General features: G+C 46.6%; 1 protein-coding gene across 2 annotated transcripts in view; it reads right to left on the bottom strand.

The window, feature by feature from the left end:
- PPP1R1A (protein phosphatase 1 regulatory inhibitor subunit 1A) overlaps window positions 1-21044 on the bottom strand; it is a 126705-nt gene that overhangs the window by 23284 nt on the left and 82377 nt on the right. For both annotated transcript variants that reach the window (XM_060252293.1, XM_060252294.1), the window contains exon 3: window positions 28-65. In XM_060252293.1, the coding sequence (XP_060108276.1) occupies window positions 28-65 (38 nt within the window). The remainder of the gene's footprint in view (window positions 1-27; window positions 66-21044) is intronic.

Genomic DNA, 21044 nt, shown 5'->3' with positions numbered 1-21044 from the left:
GCACTAGAGGAAAGCAAGGGCACATACCTTCAACAGAGGGTTGGGGAGTCGATCTTCATCAATTTCTGGATGCAGGAGATACGTTTGTGGGGAGAAGAGAAGAAGAACAGTTTAATAAAGAGGACTGTCCCCGGGTACAGCGATGTTATCGTAGAAGCCATGATAAAACCAGGGAAGCCAAGATGTCTCTATTCATACTTTACGCAAAGCCGTAGTTAAGGGTAACTGTGATTAAAGAGCCAACTTAAGTTCCCACTCTGATGAACTCCAGTTAGTAAAGTGGCTTCCCCACTCAATCACACCAACCACAGTTAATTCAAACTATGTTTTCACACATTGTCTGAAATCATCCCCGAACTGTCAACGCGTGACCTATTTGCTCCACACTCAACATGCGCATGAATGAATGTTTCCCAGGGAGTCTGAGATGCAGGGCTGGTTCATGCCTTACGAAATGCTCCTATCAGTGTGCCTAACAAGAAAACATTTGCAAAGAGAACCGGAGCACATTGATCAAGCCTTCCACAGATGGTGTTGAGGAGATTCCCCAAGGCAATTCCTACAACCCTGGCAGCGGAACAATGTGCCATTGCAACTGCAAACATCTGCCAGTGTTTGGCAGATCAATGGAACAGCTATTCTTCCGTGGGTTGGCTTCTTTACCTCCAGCCAGCCTGAATCCACCTGCAGCTCTTTTTACTTCCACCCTCTGGAGAGAAAAGCTTGGATCTAGATTGGGTTGTCGGCTGCCAGGGGCTGAAAGGATCTTAACGCATCCCTAAACTTCTTTTGGGGGGGTTGTATTTGTTATAAGCAGAAGAGCAAAAAAGAGCCTTGTAAGCTCTTGGAGGATTGGTTACATCAGGGGGTGTGGCCTAATATGCAAAGGAGCGCCTGCTAGAATTCCACTCCTGGTTATAAGCCAGTCTGAGTGCCAATCTAGATAGAAAAGCATAATCTGCCTGCGAATCCATGGTTGCTCTTTAGCATGTGCAGACTGCACCTTCCTCAGGTTTGATGAAAAATCCCCCTTACCAGTACATAGCCCCACTGTGCAAATGTTTTGATCCCCACTCCTGGGGCATATTCAGAATTTAGATAGCTAGGCATAAATTCCTCCACTAAGTTGGAACCAGAAAGTTATTGAGTCAGTAGCTGACACTCTACTCACACCTTACAAGTCCCGTTACCTACATATTTCTTAGACAAGAAAGAATATTCATGCAGATGGCAGCCCTGACCTGGGTAGCCTGAGCAAACCCGATCTTGTCAGATCTCAGAAGTTAAGCGGGGTCAACTCTGGCAAGTACTTGGATGGGAGCTAGGGGTGTGCATTCGGTTCGGCCAAACCGAATCAACCGCTGAATCACCCCGTATACGGAATCGCATACAGCCGAATCCAATTGGGGCCCATTATGCGGGAGCCGAGTATGGCTCCCCATATACTTCCGTATAGATATTTGGAAGTATACGGAAATCCATGGAAAAGGTGGGAAAGGGGCTTCTGCAGCCTTAGGGGAGCTGCTTGCCTCCTTTCCCGACTTTGGTAGCCTTTTCCTGCCTCTCCCATAGCCTCCCTGGGATCAGGGAGGGGGGAGGGGGAAGAGGAGCTCCAGCAGCAAATCCAAAGCATGCTTTGCAGGGCTGTTGTGTAGCTGATCCCCCAGCCATCAGCAACATTGTTGTTCTTTTGATCTTTTGCTTACTTGGGTATCCAAGTAAGCACTGTTGTCTGGCCAATCACAGAGCAGTGCTATTTTTTGAAACTGCTCTCTGTAGGGCCAGAGAACCTTTTTAAGGAGTCTGCCTGGCTGGACTCCTCCATTGCTGCTGTGTTGGTGTGAGAGAGAGATTGTGCTGTGCTGGCCCTTGACCTCAGCTGCTGCTGCTCTCTCTCAGCCTTACCAGACTTGCCTGGAGTAGAGAAGACATCTAAGGTAAGACAGTCTTGGGGTTCTTGTTTTTATTTTAGTTGGTAAAAGGACTTTTTAAGACTCAGAGTCCCTTTACTTATCCAGATTTGGGTGGTGAGTAGCTTATTTGGGGTTTGGGGGTTCTGCTGGGGGAGGGGGCCTGGTGTGTGTGGGGTTTTTTTTTTGCCAATTTGCCCATATCTTACTTTAGTGAGAGGACTTTTAAAAGTGCAGTGTCCTTTTACTTTTCCTGATTTGGGTGGCTTAGATTTCTTGGGGTTAGGGTGAAGGGGGTTTTTTTTTGGGGGGGGGGGGGTTGTTAAAATTCCTGTATTGTTAAAAGTTAAGTTTTTTTTACTGTTTTAAAAGGATTCTGTGTTTGATTTGTTGCTGCTGTGTTGTGCTATTGCTGTTCCTTTTCTCTTCTGGTTCTGGTTCTTGTGGGGGGGTGCTGTTGGCCTAATTTTCATTGTTTAAAAGGCCACTTTTTTAACAGTTGAGTTTGTGTTGGCCTTCTGTTTGGATCTATTCTCTATTGCTGCAGGTTTTGCATCCTCCTGTTCTGTTGTCCCCCTTTTCCTGGTTCTGCTTTTGGGGGGGGGGGTTGTTGACTGATTTGGCCTGAGGTTTCTTAACAGTTGAGTTTCTTGGCCTTCTCCTGTTGTCCCTTTTCCTGGTTCTGTTTTTTTTTGGGGGGGGGGGAAGCTGGCACCTGGGTGAGAGACCCAGAACCAGCAGGCTTGTTGTGCTTGGCCAGCTCTCCCCATGTTGTTTGGGGCAGGGCTGGAGAGCTGGTATCTGTAGATTGTGTGTTCTGTGACAGGGAAGCTGGCACCTGGGTGAGAGACCCAGAACCAGCAGGCTTGTTGTGCTTGGCCAGCTCTCCCCGTGTTGTTTGGGGCAGGGCTGGAGAGCTGGTATCTGTAGATTGTGTATTCTGTGACAGGGAAGCTGGCACCTGGGTGAGAGACCCAGAGCCAGGATGCTTGTTGTGCTTGGCCAGCTCTCCCCGCGTTCGTTGGGGCAGGGCTGGAGAGCTGGCATCTGGGTTTGCTGCAGCCAGGTCTGCAGAGAAGACCTTGAGCAGATTGTGTTTTGTGTGGCAGGGTTCATAGAGTAGATAGATGTACCGTATATAGTGCATTTGGGTCCTATAGAGATTCTCTTGTGTGAAGTTAGGTTTGGCTTTGGGTGCCCCAGGAATTGGACCCCCTGGCCCAATCTTTTTGGGACTTGGGGGGTTTGTAGGGGAGAGTCCCCTGCAGGTCCCCTGCAAATTTGGGGGCTCTACCTCAAACTCCCTCCCCTCCAGGCAACTTCAAATATACCCTATTTGCCATTGATTTCAATGGCCCATAGGGTATAATGGGGCCGTATATTCGGAAATAGCCGTGCATCTGCCATATATGTGGCTATTCCGACTACAGAATTCAGAAATATATAGGATTCCGTATTCCCCCCCCCATATATTTCCGAATCCGTATACTACCGAATTTTTTTTTTGCACATCCCTATGGGGGACCTTGTTGGAATACCAGCAGTTGGGAGGACAGGGGCAGGCTTTATTCAGTCACTTCTCTCAATATCCTCCAGGCCCCTAGTAGGGGTCAATCACCAGAGGTTGCCATTACTTCCAGGTGTACACACACACAAATACTAAAATACCAAAGAGAGAGAGAGAGAAAGAGAGACTGATGGCAACGCTTCTCAAGGGCTCCCTGATTGGCCCTCAATGACATCAGCAGGCAGTCAATTCTAACTGGCTGCACATTGTTATGACATCATCTCAATCTTGACTGAAGCCCCAGTTGGACCGAACTTCTCAGGAGTCTACTCTCTAGAATGAAGCTGACCCAGTTCTCTCCCCCCCACACACACAAAAAAACCCCCACGACAACAGCAGACCACAAAAACAACAGCAGCAAACAATCAAAACCAAGGTGAACACTTTCATTATTGGGAGGGCTCGGGGAAAACATTTTACCCTGCAAAAGCACCTCTTCCAGCCCCAAATGCCAAGCAGGGAAATGTTCAGGGCAGCCCTATATATTTCACACTCTGCAAAGGGTACACAATTTCGGAGCATCTCTGTCACCCAGGAAACATCACAGGGTGTTGCCATGGGAACTGGGATTCTGCTGGACTACCCGGCCCCCTCCTCAGCTGCTGTGGGCCAGGAACTGTTCTAAAAGGATCCTACGAATTTCCCCTTTGTTCTGTCTCTGAACACACTACTGGGAACTAACCCTGCCGCCGGACTGCGTAGTGCCAAACAGATTGTACTGAATCGGGGCAGGGAGAGGGGCTTACCACAAGCCAAGACTCAAGGAATTGCGTGACCCATTTAACAACCATTTGTCAAACAAGGCAAAGTCAGGGGCAAAGACACTTGGGAGAGATCTCCAACACATGGGGCTTCTTTGCTGCCTTATACCGAATCAGACCCTCGGTCTATTAAATCAGTATTGTCTACTCAGCCTGGCAGCAGCTCTCCAGGGTCTCAGGCAGAGGTCTTTCACATCACCTACTGCCAGATCAACTGGAGAGCCCAGGGATTGAACCTGGGACCCTCTATGTGCCAAGCGGATGCTCTGCCACTGAGCCATGGCTCCTCTCCCAAAGAACACACATACAAAGTGCTCTGTAGGATCAGATGGAATAGGACTAAAGTAGACTGCTATCCTGCTTCCCCACAATAACTGAGCAAATGCCCCCCCAAAGGGCTTTTTTTGTAGCAGGGACTCCTTTGCGTATTAGGCCACACACCTCTGATGTAGCCAATTCTCTAAGAGCTTACAAGGCTCTTCTTACGGGGCCTACTGTAAGCTCCAGGGGGATTTGCTAAATCAGGAGTGTGTGGCCTAATATGCAAAGGAGTTCCTTCTACAAAAAAAGCCCTGATTAAGGTTCCTCAAGCAGGGGAACGAAAGCCAAAGCATCTCCCACTGAAGCCTACCGGGAATTGGTATATTGAGGCACACTGTCTCTGAACATGGAGGCTTCATTTCACCATCCTGGCTAATAGTCGCTTATGAACCGCATTGCCAGAAATTCCTCTCACCTCGTATTAAAACCTTCCAATGGAGCAGCTATTACAATGTCCTGCGGTTGCAAGTTCTACAGGTTAATCAGGCATTTTGTGGGGTGGGAGGGAGGAAGAACTTTGTCCTGAATCTGTTGCCCAGTCTGCATGGCCCCCAAGCAGTACAGGAAGAAAAGGAAGTTTTATTTTAATCAGAACCTTTTTACAGAACAAAGTTGGAGTCCAGTAGTACCTTTAAGACCAACAAAGTTTTATTCAGAATATAAGCTTTTGTGTGCTGGAAGCACACTTCGTCAGACAATGAAATGAGGTACAGTGAGCAGTGCTACATATAGCTGGTGGACAGTGGTTATATGCAGGGGTGGAATTCTAGCAGGAATTCCTTTGCATATTAGGCCACACACCCCTGATGTAGCCAATCCCCCGAGAGCTTACAAGGCTCTTTTTTATAAGCTCTTTTTTTATATCTTGGAGGATTGGCTACATCAGGGGTGTGTGGCCTAATATGCAAAGGAGCTCCTGCTAGAATTCTACCCATGGTTATATGTATACGTAGCACTGCTCACTATACCACTATTTCTCATTTGACGAAGTGTGCATGCACACGAAAGCTTGCATTCTGAATAAAACTTTGCTGGTCTTAGAAGTGCTATTGGACTCCAACTTTGTTCTATTGCTTCAGACCAACACGGCTGCCCACTTGGATCTATCTAACGTGGAAATAACATTTTTACAACGTTCTATGTCGCTTTGCATGTTCAACCAATGCAAACAACCACACACCTTGGCACTCCTTGTGATTGCCCTCCCAAGTAAACCTGCTAAAGGAAGCATGAAAGGTTCTGACGTCTCCCAGGGAGGGGAGAACAGATAAGACCAGCACAGATAAGACCGCACAGAAGCCTGATAAGGGTGTACAGAAATATTAGTGCAATACAAAAGCAGAAAGACTGCTGCTTTAAGAACACAGAAGTAGACGCTGGGCTATTTTGGGCTGTCTGTCTCCATCTTATTGCCAACCCCCTTCCTGAAGATCAGACCCTGAGGAAGGGAGTAAAGGTACTATAGTTAACAAGAAGTCCTAGAGGTACTTTACAGAAGCCCAGCGCTCACAACTTGCAAGGCAGAGGAAAGCAAGGGTGGTGTAGCCGCTAAAGAGTGGGTAAACTCTGATTAAGATCCTATTTCAGCCCTGATCCGGGCACATTTACAAACACACTGACTAATCTACTTTCAAAGCACTTTGCAACTGGATTTTACTGTGAGAAATGGCAAAATCTATGAACATATGAAGCTGCGTTATACTGAATCAGACCCTCAGTCCATCAAAGTCAGTCTTGTCTACTCAGACTGGCAGCAGCTCTCCAGGGTCTCAAACTAAGGTTTTTCACATCTACTTGCCTGGACCCTTTTTAGTTGGAGATGCCGGGGGGGATTGAACCTGGAACCTTCTGCTTACCAAGCAGATGCTCTACCACTAAGCTACCATCCCTCCCCAAACAGGAGATTGATGGATTCCATCAAGGAACATATGAACATATGAAGCTACCTTATACTGAATCAAAACCTCGGTCCATCAAAGTCAGTATTGTCTACTCAGACTGGCAGCGGCTCTCCAGGGTCTCAAGCTGAGGTTTTCCACGCCTATTTGCCTGGACCCTTTTTGTTGGAGATGCTGGGGATTGAAACTGGGACCTTCTGCTTACCAAGCAGATGCTCTACCACTAAGCTACCATCCCTCCCCAAACAGGAGATTGATGGATTCCATCAAGGAACATATGAACATATGAAGCTGCCTTATACTGAATCAAAACCTCGGTCCATCAAAGTCAGTATTGTCTACTCAGACTGGCAGAAGCTCTCCAGGGTCTCAAGCTGAGGTTTTCCACACCTATTTGCCTGGACCCTTTTTGTTGGAGATGCTGGGGATTGAAACTGGGACCTTCTGCTTACCAAGCAGATGCTCGACCACTGAGTCAACCTCCCTCCCATCTACTTGCAAACGGTGACTGAAGAGCACTGAAAGTGGATTCCAAGTGCATTATTCAGCAGGAGGGCTATTTAACCTACCTCACAGGGCTGTTGTCAGGATCAAACAGAAGGACCATGCATATCACCCTACCTTCTATGGCAGAAGGGCAGGAAAGAAATGCAAAATTCAATCAAGGCACATTTGAGCAAGCCGAAGACCAGGGAAAGACCTTGCTCTACCCTTTTTTTTTAAGATGCTACACCAAACTCGAGGCAGCTGGCAAGCAAAAAAGGATATCATGAAACCAACAGAAAGGATACGTGCAAAAAGCTCTCAAATTGAACCGGAATTAACCCCCATGTTTGAATGCAGCCCTTGATCTGGGTTCATCTTTCGCACTCAGCTTCTTCTTCTTCTTTTAAACTACTTCGCTTACATACATGCCCCATCGGAGCCCTAACGTCACATTATGCTGATTGCAGGGGGCTCAGAGCAGCGTTCAATATTTATGCATGCTGACGGCAACTCTGAACGACGGTGCCTTCATTTCCCCCCCCCCCTCCCCTTTAACAAACACATTTTCTGTTCTGCTGCAGCGGGTATTTGGGTCTCGGTGGAAAGGATGGTTTGGAATGCACAAAAAAAAAAAAGGAGTGTGGAAATTCTTGGCTCTCAAATTATCTCTGCTCCATTTGAAGATCAAATGCAGGTGCCCGTTGGCAGATGGAGAGGGGGAGGCAGGCTGGAGGCAGGCGATGGAGTTTTAAAAAACGCTCACTGCCGTAACCGCAATCAGCACATGAGAGCAGTGTGTGTGGTGCATGGATGGGAGAGTGAGACTTTTTTCACCCCAGCCTGCTTTGTGCCACTGGAAGGGGGGTGGGGAGGAAGACTTGTGCTTAGGCTCTATCCAACTTGCTCAGGGCTTTTTTTTTGTAGCAGGAACTCCTTTGAATATTAGGCCACCCCCATCCCTGATGTAGCCAATTCTCTTGGAGCTTACAGTAGGCCCTGTATGAAGAGCTCTGTAAGCTCTTGGAGGATTGGCTACATCAGGGGTGTGTGGCCTAATATGCAAAGGAGTTCCTACTACAAAAAAGCCTTGCTTGTCCTGTAAAAGAGCGGCAACTCTGATAACAGAGCACTTAATTGGGACTGGATGCAAATGTGGTGTCTACCTGCATGCTCAAAGAGGAAATTTTAAGACGTTCTAACAGACCACCTTATGGGTCAGCAGCTTCTTCTAATTAAACAATCAAGAACATTATCCAGACCCAGCCTGGTGAAGTAGATTGGGTCTGGCAGACTCTGGTTTGAATCCCCGCTCTGTCATGGAAACTTGCTTGGGCGACCTTGGGTCAGTCATACCCTCTCAACCTAGCCTACCTCCCAGGGTTGTTGTGAAGATAAAATTGAGGAGATAACGCTGTACATCAATTTGGGTCCCCACTAGGGAGAAAAGCGGGATGCAAATGAAGTAAACAGAATAAACAAAGACAGCAAAATCCAGAGCAAGCGATTTAAGAGCCAGCGCTAAAAAGCTCCGTTGCATAAATCCAGCTATACTATTTTGACTGCTGCTAAAAGGACAACTGCAACTAAACAAAAGATCCTTTCCCTCCTCCTTTACAACACTGGGATCAAGAGAGCTGGGAATATTTTATATTAGAGAAAATTACTATCAATCTTTTTAAAAATCTAACTTGGAAACTTGCCTTATCAATTTTGTCAAAATATGGCACTCTGTATTTGAATTCTTGTCTTCCCAAACCATAGTGCCCTCGTCTATAGATTTAAGGAATTTTGCTGCCTTTAAATATGTACAGCAAATCCATAGATTTTGTATTGTATAACATCAAAGAGATTGCTACTTAGCTGTAATGCAATTGAAGTCATCAGCCATAATGTAATATTCTCATGTAATATTTTGTAATTTAAAGTTCTTGGTGTGGGGGGTCTTTCCTTCTTTCGTTTCTATGCTATGTTTTAATACATTTATTTAAAAACAATTTAATATTACTGATCAATAACATGACCTATAAAATCTCTGCACCCAAACACTGCTTGTCGTAAATTCCTTTATTAACAAGGGCACACACGAGGCCGCACAATAAGGATTAATTTGCACACAGGAGCACCCTGCACAATTATTTTGATGTTCTGATATAAATCTGTGCATGGTTTGCACTTGGATTCCTAGTGACCGTTCATCTCAATCATCTCCCTTTCAGTAAAGACTCTCTAAGACACAGGTGTCAAACATGTGGCCTGGGGGCTGAATCAGGCCCTTGGAGGGCTCCTATCAGCCCCCTGAGCAACTGGCTCTTGTCTGCTTCCTTCTCTCCCTCTCTTGCTTCCTTTTGCATCTCAGCTTGCTTTGCAAGGCTTGCTCAATTGCACAGGAGCTACAGAGCAAAGTCTCTATTTTCTCCACTGATCTCTCCTCTGCCTCCTGGTCCCCTGGGGAGGGAGGGAAAGAGCCAGAGCTTCCTTTGCCCAGATCCGACGTTTGACACCCCTGCTCTAAGAAGGCCTTCAGTCCCACAAACATCTTTGTCCACCATTCTTTTCACATGCTGGCTCTTCTGACCTCCAACAGACCTTAACTCAAGGGTTTCATTTGTTCAGCACAGAACCACAGTTGGCTCCAGAACCTTAAGATGCAGCTTTTGGGCCTAGTCCCTAAGATCATCGCCCTGAAACATTCGATAATATTGTTCTCAAGGAAACCATGAATCAAACTAGCTTTTTCGACGAACAATGAAATATTGATAGATCCGGGTAGGCAGCCGGTTAGTCTGAAGCAACAGAACAAAGTTAGAGTCCAGTAGCACCTTTAAGACCAACAAAAGTTTTATACAGAATTTAAGCTTTCATCTGCATGCACACTTTGTCAGATGATGAAATCGGGGTAACAGTGAGCAGTGCTGCAAATAGCTGGTGGGCAGTGGTTAAGCATGTAAAATAAGGAGGAACTAACTTGCGTATAAGAAGAAGAAGCATTGCAGATTTATACCCCACCTTTCTCTCTGAATCAGAGACTCAGAGTGGCTTACAATACCTTCTCCCCCCACAACAGACACCCTGTGAGGTGGGTGGGGCTGAGAGGGCTCTCACAGAAGCTGTCCTTTCAAGGACAGCTCTGCGAGAGCTATGGCTAACCCAAGGCCATTCCAGCAGCTGTAAGTGGAGGAGTGGGGAATCAAACCCGGTTCTCCCAGATAAGAGTCCGCGCACTTAACCACTGCACCAAACTGGCTCTCCACACACCCTGACATCACCATTGTTTCACATATAAGCATGCAAAATATTGATTTCCTCTTATTTGGGAATAGACTTGGTGGGCTAGAATTTATTTCCCTGCAATAAACCAATTTCTGGATGCCATGAAATGATTGCCCCAGAGCCAAGCGGGAGAAGTTGTATTTGAGTTCGGCTGCAGGACTGATCCCGCTGACAGAAAGGAATTTCTTTAGGCTTTCTAGAGTCTACACCCTATGCTGACCACATGGTCATATTTTTTCGGAAGTTCATGGATTCTTTCTGACTCTTCTTCCTAGGGATAGTGATAAATTCTGTCCCAAACAGAACTGAAACCAGAAACTGGTATCCACCCGGGACTGCATGCTTTCTGGAAGCTACTGCATTCTAGAAAGGGAACATGAAGTCAAGAGAAAGGTCAGTTATTTTAATGCATTCCAGCAGCCATCAAAACTTTTTTTTTGGTTGAATGAAGGGGTTCTGCTCAGCCTTAACCTCTGCTCTGAGAAGCAGAGCACGAATGCTCTGTCTCCTACTAACTGATTATGAAGCTTTTGCGAGGCTGTCCTTTCAGTCTATCAACTTCCAAGAGAACCGTGCAATCAACTAAATACAGACTTTTCTCCCTGTCATTTCAGGTTGCTTGATGTTCCTTTGCTTTCTCCTTAAGAACAAGGGATTTCGCTTAATCTGATCAACACCACTGTCGTGTCTTGCCACTTAGTCATATAGTTCGGGGTGAAAGAAGTACACATGAGCAGGGGTGGAATTCTAGCAGGAGCTCCTTTGCATATTAGGCCACCCCCCCCCGATGTAGCCAATCTTCCAAGAGCTTACAAAAAGAGCCTTGTAAACTCATGGGGGATTGGCTACATCAGGGGTGTGTGGCCTAATATGCAAAGGAGCTCCTGCTAGAATTCCACCCCTGCACATGAGGATCTGAGTAACAGACTTCAAGGTGAATTCCAGTTTCACACATTTGAGCACACACATGAACCTGCCTTATACTGAATCAGACCATTGGACCCTGACCTGGATAGCCCAGGTAAGCTCGATCCCGTCACATCTCAGAAGCTAAGCAGGGTCGGCCTTGGCTAGTATTTGGAAGGGTGACCTCCAAGGAATACCAGGATCGTGACGCAGAGGCAGGCAATGGCAAACCACCTCTGAAGCATCTCTTGCCTAAAAACAAGTCCAGCTCACCACCTAGTGGTGCACAATACTAAAAGAGCTAGAACGTCTAGGAAGAGCCGGGCTTTTGCGTCGCTAACGTAAACTGGTTTTTAGCGGTTTACATCCGCGACGCAAAAGGTCCGGCACTTCCTGGTTATGCGGAGCAGTTGGTGGGAAATCCGCGCAGACGCTGCGCGGTGAAGAGGGACGTCGCTCCGAGGTAAGCTCTGTGGGAAAACGCCCATAGAGTTTCTGGCAATTCCTACGGCGACCACTGTCACTTCTGGGTTTCCCCAGAAGTGATATAATCACAGTCATGACAATGCCTGTCACCATGTGCCTGCCCCCAACCATGTGTCAGCCCCCAACCCCTATGCTCCACTCCTATGCAACTTCTCGCTGTATCCCAGAAGGGGTACAGTGAGAATTTTTTGGTTCTCAGCTGCTTTCTTGGTTGAGAGTGAAACTCAAGTTCCTGGGATGCACTCCCTCTAATCTGCGGAGTCTTGTCAGCAAAAATTCTACTTTGTGAGCGACTGATATTAATGTTGTGAGCTACTGCACAAATTAGCTTGCTCCGGGACCATTTTTCCTGAGCTATGACAAAAGTGTGTGAGCTGGAGGCTAAAGAACTGTGAGCTAGCTCACACTAACTCAGCTTAGAGGGACACTGAGGTATTTATTGTCCATGGAGGGTGTACCTTCTACAGCAGAGGTGGCCAACAGTAGCTCTCCAGATGTTTTTTGTCTACAACTCCCATCAGCCCCAGCCATTGGCCATACTGGCTGGGGCTGATGGGAGTTGTAGACAAGAAACATCTGGAGAGCTACCGTTGGCCACCCCTGCTCTACAGCTCAGTTAAGCGGGTCATAAGGGAGCCAGATGTTATAACAGAGAAGAGCCTGGTGACAAGGACAGGAGAGTCCGCCTAACACCCGTCAAGATCCATTATTGCCCACAGAACTGTTCACGTTGTGACCATCTGGCCCAACAGAGCCAAGAGGGACCATTCCTCCTCACGAATTCTGGAGAATCAACTCCCATGACTGCAAATGCCTGGTCCATCCCCTAAATGAGGCTAGAACGCAGATCAAAAAGGGATGGAAATGGATTTCTCGTCTAGAGACTGACTGAAGTTGCTATGCTACCACACGCTCAATTAAGTTTACCTAAAAAGGGAAGATTGGCTACTTCCTTTTACTTCAAAAAAAGAGAGAGAAGACACAATAGAAGATTTTCTTGTTGCCCTACTTAGAAAAAAGAGAATCAAATTAAGAAAAGAAAATCTCATTTTCTACAGCCCGTATCATCCAATTTACTTAAGAGGCTGGCAACGTTCCCAAATCCCGTTTTAAGGCCAAGAGCGTCCAGGGATGAAAACATTTCTCCCTGTCAGACTTCCTTATATGGAGGAATCCCCATTAAAACACTCACCCATCAGCATGGTTCCCCTTATCTCCACCTTCTCTGATTACACAACCCTGTGTCCCTTCAGGAGAATGAATTCCTTCTTTGATGCCAAAAGAACAGAAGGCTGACTGTAAGGAATTAACACAGAGGTCCATAGTGGTTTATATGGAATGAGGGCTAGATGGTTCCCATGTGTACACTTACTGGCACTCAGAAGCATGGAAGCCATTTGGTGAGGCCCAGGGCTTTTTTTGTAGCAGGAACTCCTTTGAATATTAGGCCACACCCCACTGATGTAGCCAATCCTCCCGGAGCTTACAGTAGGCCCTGTAATTAGAACCCTGTAAGCTCCTGGAGGATTGGATACACCAGGGATGTATGGCCTAATATGCAAAGGAGTTCCTGCTACAGAAAAAAAGCCCTGCTTAAAGGGAGCAATCATATACCTCCTCGACCTCCTCTTCTTTGGACTGAAAATCCTTGCAAAGCCTACCAAGTTGTCCCCTCCAGCCAGGGCTTTTTTTGTAGCAAGAATGCCTTCGCATATTAGGCCACAACCCCAATGTTGCCAATCCTCCAAGAGATTACAGGGCTCTTAGTTCAGGGCCTACTGTAAACTCTTGGAGGACTGGCTACATCAGGGTGTGTGGCCTAATAGTCAAAGGAGTTCCTGCTACAAAAAAAAGTCCTGGGGCCCTTTTGGAAACTGACAGAGTTGAACAAAACTCACCTTGATGTTTTAGTGTTGAGGCATGAGGCTGAAGCCACCAGAGCTGCATGCAGGGCTGGCCCTAGACTGTCTGGCACCCTGCGCAAGGCTAACTTCTGGTGCCCCTCACCCATTGCACTGATAACGTCACTGAGGCACATGAGGGCACTCAATTTGGCGCACCCAGAAGGCCGGCGCCCTAGGCAATTGCCTAGTCTGCCTTGGCCCTGGCTGCTTGTTGGCCACAGAACAGGGCTCAGAATGGCTAACATCAGGAAGTTAAAACAAAGTAGGAGTCCAGCAGCACCTTTAAGACCAACAAAGTTTTATTCAAAATGTAAGCTTTTGTGTGCTAGAAGCACACTTCATCAGACAATAGGATGGAATGGAAAGCAGTCCTACATACAGAGAAAGTGGACAAAATCATGGAAATGTGGGTTTTTTTTAGCAGATTAAAAGAATCACAAGTTGGGGTCTGGTGATTGCTAGTTTGTGTCAACTGGGCAGAAACAACAGCAAGGGCAATAAACGTCAGAATAGCAGATTGATTATGTCATTAGGTATCCTGAGTGTGAAGTGCAATAAATAAGAGTCTGTTGTTATGTCAGCAAGTCTAAGTTAAAATAAGGAAATTAATTTAGCCTACCACAGCTAAATTAGCAAGGGGTTCTACGGCTGCCATATTTAATATGGCATAAGTGTTCGCCAGTTGGAGTTTACTTCCTCTGATGCGTGAAGGGTCACATTCAGTTAGCAGACAGCATTTTATCCAGTGCTACAAGCAGATGGAAGAGTTAATCCAAAAAGAGGACAGAAGGCCCAGAGCTCTGGCACTGGGGGGCTGCCTTACAACTCTAGAGCAAGAAGAAGAAACTAGATCTGGTCCAAAAAAGAAAATGATCCCATCAGAGCGGGTAGGGTACAGACCAATTCCAGCTGTGAGTGAACTAGCAAACTAAGAGTAATATGCGTAGTGAATGTAAACCTGAGAAGAAGAGACAATTGCTTTTACGCAAGGCCTTTTTTTGGTAGAAAAAGCCCAGCAGGATCTCTTTTGCATATTAAGCCATACCCCCTGACATCACCATTGTTTCACATAGAGCTTTTTGGGTAGTAGAAGCCCAGCAAGAGCTCATTTGCATATTAGGCCACACCCCCTGACACCAAGCCAGCCAGAACTGTATTTCTGCTAACCCCGCCCCCCTGCTTTTAGGGTTTCCAGTCTCCCACCAGGGGTGGGTTTCCCCCCCTGATTTCAGGGCGCCAACCTGCTGTCATACGACTGCCCACCCCTGAAGAGCACTGGCATGCTGCGATGTGCCCGGCACGATTACATCACCTGGAAGTGACGTTATTACACCGGGCACATTGATGGGGTGGAAGCTCCATCGCTTGGGGGGAAACTCTTCATAGAGGTTTTTTTTTCTGAAGTGATAGAGTGTCCCCCCAACAATATGGCTGGGGTGTAAATGTCACTTCTGGCTGATGTCATCACACTGTGCGAGGAAGTTCCCCCTCCAGGAGCCAAATAGGGCCTAGCAACCAGGGCTTTTTCTGTAGCAGGAACTCCTTTGCATATTAGGGCACACCCCCTGATGTAGCCAATCCTCCAAGTGCTTACAGTAGGCCCTGTAAGAAGAGCCCTGTATGCTCCTGGAATATTGGCTGCATCAGGGGTGTGTGGCCTAATATGCAAAGGAGTTCCTGCTACAAAAGCAGCAAACCTAGTTGCTTTCCACAGTGAGCTAATCCTCTCCCCAGTCCCTTCTAATAGGAGTCTAATTGTATGAAATCTGCATAGAAATGTCTGCCTCACAGCTTCTTAATGGAGTCATAAGGACACAAGAGGATACCTGCAGGACTAGAACAGTGGCCATTCTAATTTAGTAACCCAGCTCATACAGTGGCCAACCAGTTCCCCTGAAGTTGCCCCCTGGCACTGAGATTCAAGGGTTTACTGCCTCTGAATGCGGATGTTCCCTTTAGTCACCGTGGCCAATACCCACTGAGAGGCCTATCCACCATGAATCTGTCTAATCCTCTTTTAAACCAGTCTGTGCTTATGACCATTACTATATCCTCTGGCAGTGAATTCAATGTTTTAATCACTCTCTGTGCAAAGAAGTACAGTATTTTTTGCACCATAAGACTCACTTTCCCCCCCCAAAAAAGTGGAGGGAAAAGTGTGTGCGTCTTAAGGAGCGAATACTGCAAAAAATTCACACAAATGCCTATAAATTCACACAAACGGCTCTAAAAACTAGGTGCGTCTTATGCTCAGGTGCGTCTTATGGAGCAAAAAATACGTATGTCCTTTCATCTGTCCTGAATCTACTGCTCACTAGCTTCATTGGATGACTTTGAGTTTTTTTGTCTTTTGAGAGAGGGAAAAAAAATTTCTTTCTCACTTCTCTCCACCCTGTGCATAATTTTATAAACCTCTTATCATGGCCCCCCTTAGCCATCTCTTTTCTAAACTGAAAAGCCACAGATTCTTCAGCCTTTCCTCACAGGGAAGATGCCACAACTCCCTAATCATCTCGGTGGCCTTCATAGGTACTTTTGCCAGCTCTGCAATATCTCCAGCTCTGGAGATACGGTGACCCGGAAATGCACACAGGATTCCAAATGAGGCCACACCACAGATCTATACTGGGGCAAATGTCAGCTGGGTTTCCCCCCCTAATCCCTTTCCTAATAATCCCCAACATGGAGTTTGCCTTTTTCACTGCTACAGCACAATGGATTGACACATTCATTCAGCTATCCACTACGAACCCAAGATCTTTTCCCCTGTCGGTCTCAGCTAGTTATGAAGAAGATATTGGATTTATATCCTGCCCTATACTCTGAATCTCAGAGTCTCAGAGTGGTCACAATCTCCTCTACCTTCCCCCCCCCCCGCCCCCACAACAGACACCCTGTGAGGTAGGTGGGGCTGAGAGAGCTCTTACAGCAGCTGCCCTTTCAAGGACAACTCCTATGGGAGTCATGGCTGACCAAAGGCCATTCAAGCAACTGCAAGGGAAGGAGCGGGGAATCAAACCTGGTTCTCCCAGATAAGAGTCCGTGCACTTAACCACTACACCAAACTGACTAGTTCAGACCCCCATTAGCCTATACTTGAAGTTGGGGCTTTTTTGTCCCTTACTAACACTGAATTTCATTTGCCGCATTGTCACCTACTCAGTCTGTGGGGATCCTCCTGGAACACTTCACAGTCCATGTTTTTTTAACATCCTGGATAATTTTGTGTCACCTGCAAACTTGGCCAATGCACTGTTCACTTTCTCCTGCTGTAACTGTTCTCATGAAATACTGCCTTTATCGCCTCTGCTGAATGCTAAGGGAGGTTGACGTTCTCCCCCTCCCCCCTCCTTGATTCAAGTGTTTCCATCTTCAATGTCCAATTTGTGTCCATTTATTTTCTTGTGTCGATGTGGACTGCTGTGGTATAGCCTGATCTTAGCTAAGCAGGGTCAGTACTTGGAAGAGAGATCTCCAAGGAAGGTTCTGCAGAGGAAGACAACGGCAAACCACCTCTGCTTCTCACTTGCCTTGAAAGCCCCTTGCTGGCGTCACTATAAGTTGGAAGCTAAGCAGGGCTGGTACTTGGAAGGGAGACCACCAAGGAAGGCTCTGCAGAGGCAGGCAAGGGCAAACCACCTCTGCTTCTCACTTGCCTGGAAAGCCCCTTGCTGAGTTTGCCATAAGTTGGAAGCTAAGAAGGGTCAGTACTTGGAAGAGAAATCCCCCCCCCCCTCCCTCCACCATGGAAGGCTGTTCAGGGAACATATGAAGCTGCCTTATACTGAATCAGACCCTCGGTCCATCAAAGTCAGTATTGTCTACTCAGACTGGCAGCGGCTCTCCAGGGTCTCAAGCTGAGGTTTATCACGCCTATTTGCCTGGACCCTTTTTTAGTGGAGATGCCAGGGATTGAACCTGGGACCTTCTGCTTCCCAAGCAGATGCTCTGCCACTGAGCCACCGTCCCTCCCCTAAGGCAATGGCAAACCACCTCAGCTTCTCCCTTGCCTTGAAAGCACCTTGCTGGGGTTACCAGATGTCAACCACAACTTGAAAAGCACATACAAGAGCCAGTAGTGGTGAAGTGCGTGGACTCTTATCTGGGAGAACTGGGTTTGATCCCCCACTCCTCCACTTGCACCTGCTGGAATGGCTTTGAGTCAGCCATAGCTCTCATAGGAGTTGTCCTAGAAAGGGCAGCTTCTGGGAGAGCTCTCTTAGCCCCACCCACCTCACAGGGTGTCTGTTGTGGGGGAAGGAGATAAAGGAGATTGTGAGCCGTTCTGAGACTCTGATTCAGAGAGAAGGGTGGGATATAAATCTACCGTCTACTTATTTCCTTATTTCCTTCCTATAGCTCCAGTTTGGCCAGCACAAATCGCCGAAGGCCATTGCTGTTAAACAGGCACTGGCAGACATGAGAGCCAGAGTGCTGATGCAATTTATGAGTGTAAGAGTAGAATCTGGAAGATCCAGGTTCTAATCCTGCACTTTGCTATGGAAGTTCACAGGGTCAGCCAGCCACTCTTCTGCAGCCTAACCTACCCCAACAGGTTGGTTATTGTGTAGATAAAAATGGAGCAGGGGAGAACAACGTGGTAAACTGCTTTTGGTTGTGAGTGGGGACACTCATGGAGAGCAGATATTTAAACAGAGAGTGCTAGATTACTCAAACAAGTAAGCCAAGCTCTACTGAAGCACTCAAAGAGGGATCCCAAGGGAGATTGCGGTACCCTTCCATCCAGATGACATTTAAAAGTTCTCAAAGCTCTTTGCTTTAGTCCCAGGAGAGCTTATTCCGGTAGTTGCCACCAATGTTCCCCATGAGCTGTGGAATTTTGGGAGCAGAAATTCTACTAGCATTAAAGTTGTGCTACTGCATACATTAGTTTGCTCCGGGGCCATTTTTCATGAGCTAAGACAAAAATGTGCGAGCCAGCAGCTAAAAAACTGTGAGCTCGCTCACAACTACCTCAGCTTAGAGGGAACACTGGTTGCCACCAGATCCCTTTGAACACGGCTATTTGCTTTGAAAGGGGGCAGACACAGCTGGATCAAAGCTCAGGAAGGGGGCCCCAGCTAATTAATAACCAATATTTCATTCTCGTCATTTGCTATTACTCAAAAAAGGAGATTTCCTCCTGGCAGAGAGTGTGTGTCTACTGTTGCTTTCTTCTTTCACGAGAGGAGGTGGCAAATGCCGCTTTCTGTGCAGGGGGATTTTTCTAAAAAGAAAAAGAAAACACCCTCCATTGTGTTCTTAAGCGTCCCACGGCAGCAAAGCAGAGAAGTGAAGGAAAGAGAGAACAATTACCCAGAAAATGAGTTCGGCTCACCTGTCGGCTCCAGGGAGCTGCTTAGTGTCAGGATGAAAAGAACTTTAATTTATGCAACTGGAAGAATTTTATTGCTTTCAGCTACTAATCATGTGGGAGAGAAAAGGAGAAGGAACAGAAGGGGGGGGGGAGAAAGGTAGCAATGGTTGATCTTAGCATACAAACATGTAGAAGGGCAGTGGGAAATGGCGACTAAGGGCAAGGTGGGAAGACGATCTGGAGTTGGGATGCAGAGATGCTGAGTATCTCTGCTTCCTTTCAGGTCTCCAACAATACTCCCTCGAATCCGTGGAATCTTGTGAGCAAAAATCCTACGTTGTGAGCTAGTGGCATTAAAGTTGTGAGCTACTGCATGAATTAGTTTATTCTGAGGCAATTTTTCCTGAGCTACGACAAAAACATGTGAGCCAGAGGCTAGAAAACTGTGAGCTAGCTCACACTAACTCAGCTTAGAGGAAACACTGGTCTCCAATCTTTCCCCCCTCTGCCCCCAAACAGTCTCCTTTTCAGAGCAGAGACATTTTGATGAACAGACTGCCTGCAAGTAATCAGGCAATGTATTAAACAAATATTTAAAAAGAGCAATACTAACATTCAGTTCAGGTGCATCTTCACTCTCCTCTCTCTCACACACACCCAGGAGGGAATGCCTTTTCTCAGAGAATTCCCCAGGTGGGTGGGTGGGTGAGGATTATCTTTAAAATGCCAGAAGACATCTCTGTTTTTTTTCCTTTTCATTCTAGCCTCAGCTTTCCTGAATTAGAGCCCAGTTCATAAGATGCAGAGGGAGACAGGCTTTGGTCCTTGAAAGCTTTTGCTTAAGTGAAATCTGTCTTAAATTTTTGTCTCCGGCATATTACTTCAAAGAGAGTATCTGCTAGGATTTTGATTGCTTCATTCAAAAACAAAACGTTCTTTAGAACTACTGTTATACTAATAAATATGCAGATCTGGTGCAGTTTTGAAGAAGCTTTTTTTGCCAGTCTAGTCACAGATGTAGGGTTTTCAAGGCAACTATTGTGCTGAGGTTGCTTGGCTCTTCCTAACTGCCCTGGTATTCCTTGGTGGTCTCCCATCCAAATACTGACCAGGGCCCATTAAGCTTAGCTTCTGCGATCTGATGAGACTGGGCTAGCCTGGGATATTGAGGTCAGGGCTGTTTAGACTGGAGGAATTTTGCATAAGCTTGCACTGAAAATCTGTTGTAACTCATGCAACCAAATTCAGGTTAAATCAAGCGATGCTCAAGTGATGGTTACATCAGAGGGTGCAGCCTAATTTGCCTAATTTGCAAAGGAGTTCCTGCTACAAAAAAAGCCCTGAATCTACCCATCCTGGCTAATACCTGTTCTTTGAGATTTTGGGGTTGAAGCCCAGAAGGCTATAACAGTCAGCTGCCTGAAGTTGCCATTTTCTCCAGGGCAACTGATCTCTCTGGAATTTGGAAATCAACTGTAACTCCAGATGATCTCCAGGCCACACCTGGAGGTTGGCAACCCTACCACTGATACAGCCCTCAGTTCATTTAATGAGTCCTCTTTTTGAAGCCAACCCAAACCAAAACTGCATCACTGCACCCTGCAGGTTCCACAAGTCAATTACGCCAAGAAGTGCTCTCTTTGGTCTGTTTATGATGCAGCTGCTCATCAAATTCATTGGCTTCGGTATTTTGAGAGAGGGAGAAAATGTTCTCTCACCACACCATGCATAATTTTATGAACTTCTATCATGTCCCTCCTTAGTCATCTTTTATGTAACCCACAAGTCCCCGGTCTCCACAGCCTTTATATAGAGGGAAGGAGCTCCAACCTTCTGGTTATTTTGATTACCCTCCCAGACACTTTTCCTAGCTTGGGACTGTCCTGTTTGAAATGGACCTTTTGAAACACAACAAGAACATCTGGTGATTTTTATGCCTTGTTAAACTAACTTGCTGCTTTATATCTGTCACACCACTGATCACCGGCTAGGAGGCAGTGTTCCCTCTAAACTGAGTTAGCGTGAGCTAGCTCACAGATTTTTAGCCTCCAGCTCACACATTTTTGTCTTAGTTCAATTAGAAGCACATTAACTGATGCAGGAGCTCACAACTTTCATGCCAGTAGCTCACAAAGTAGAATTTTTGCTCACAAGACTCTGCAGCTTAGAGGGAACCTTGCTAGGAGGGTATCCCCTCTCTCCCTCACCAATTCACGTG

Source organism: Heteronotia binoei, chromosome 13 (genome assembly GCF_032191835.1).
Source record: "Heteronotia binoei isolate CCM8104 ecotype False Entrance Well chromosome 13, APGP_CSIRO_Hbin_v1, whole genome shotgun sequence".
Taxonomy (NCBI): domain Eukaryota; kingdom Metazoa; phylum Chordata; class Lepidosauria; order Squamata; family Gekkonidae; genus Heteronotia; species Heteronotia binoei.
The sequence above is the reverse complement of the archived record's forward strand: the minus strand, read 5'-3'. Positions and strand labels throughout refer to the sequence as shown.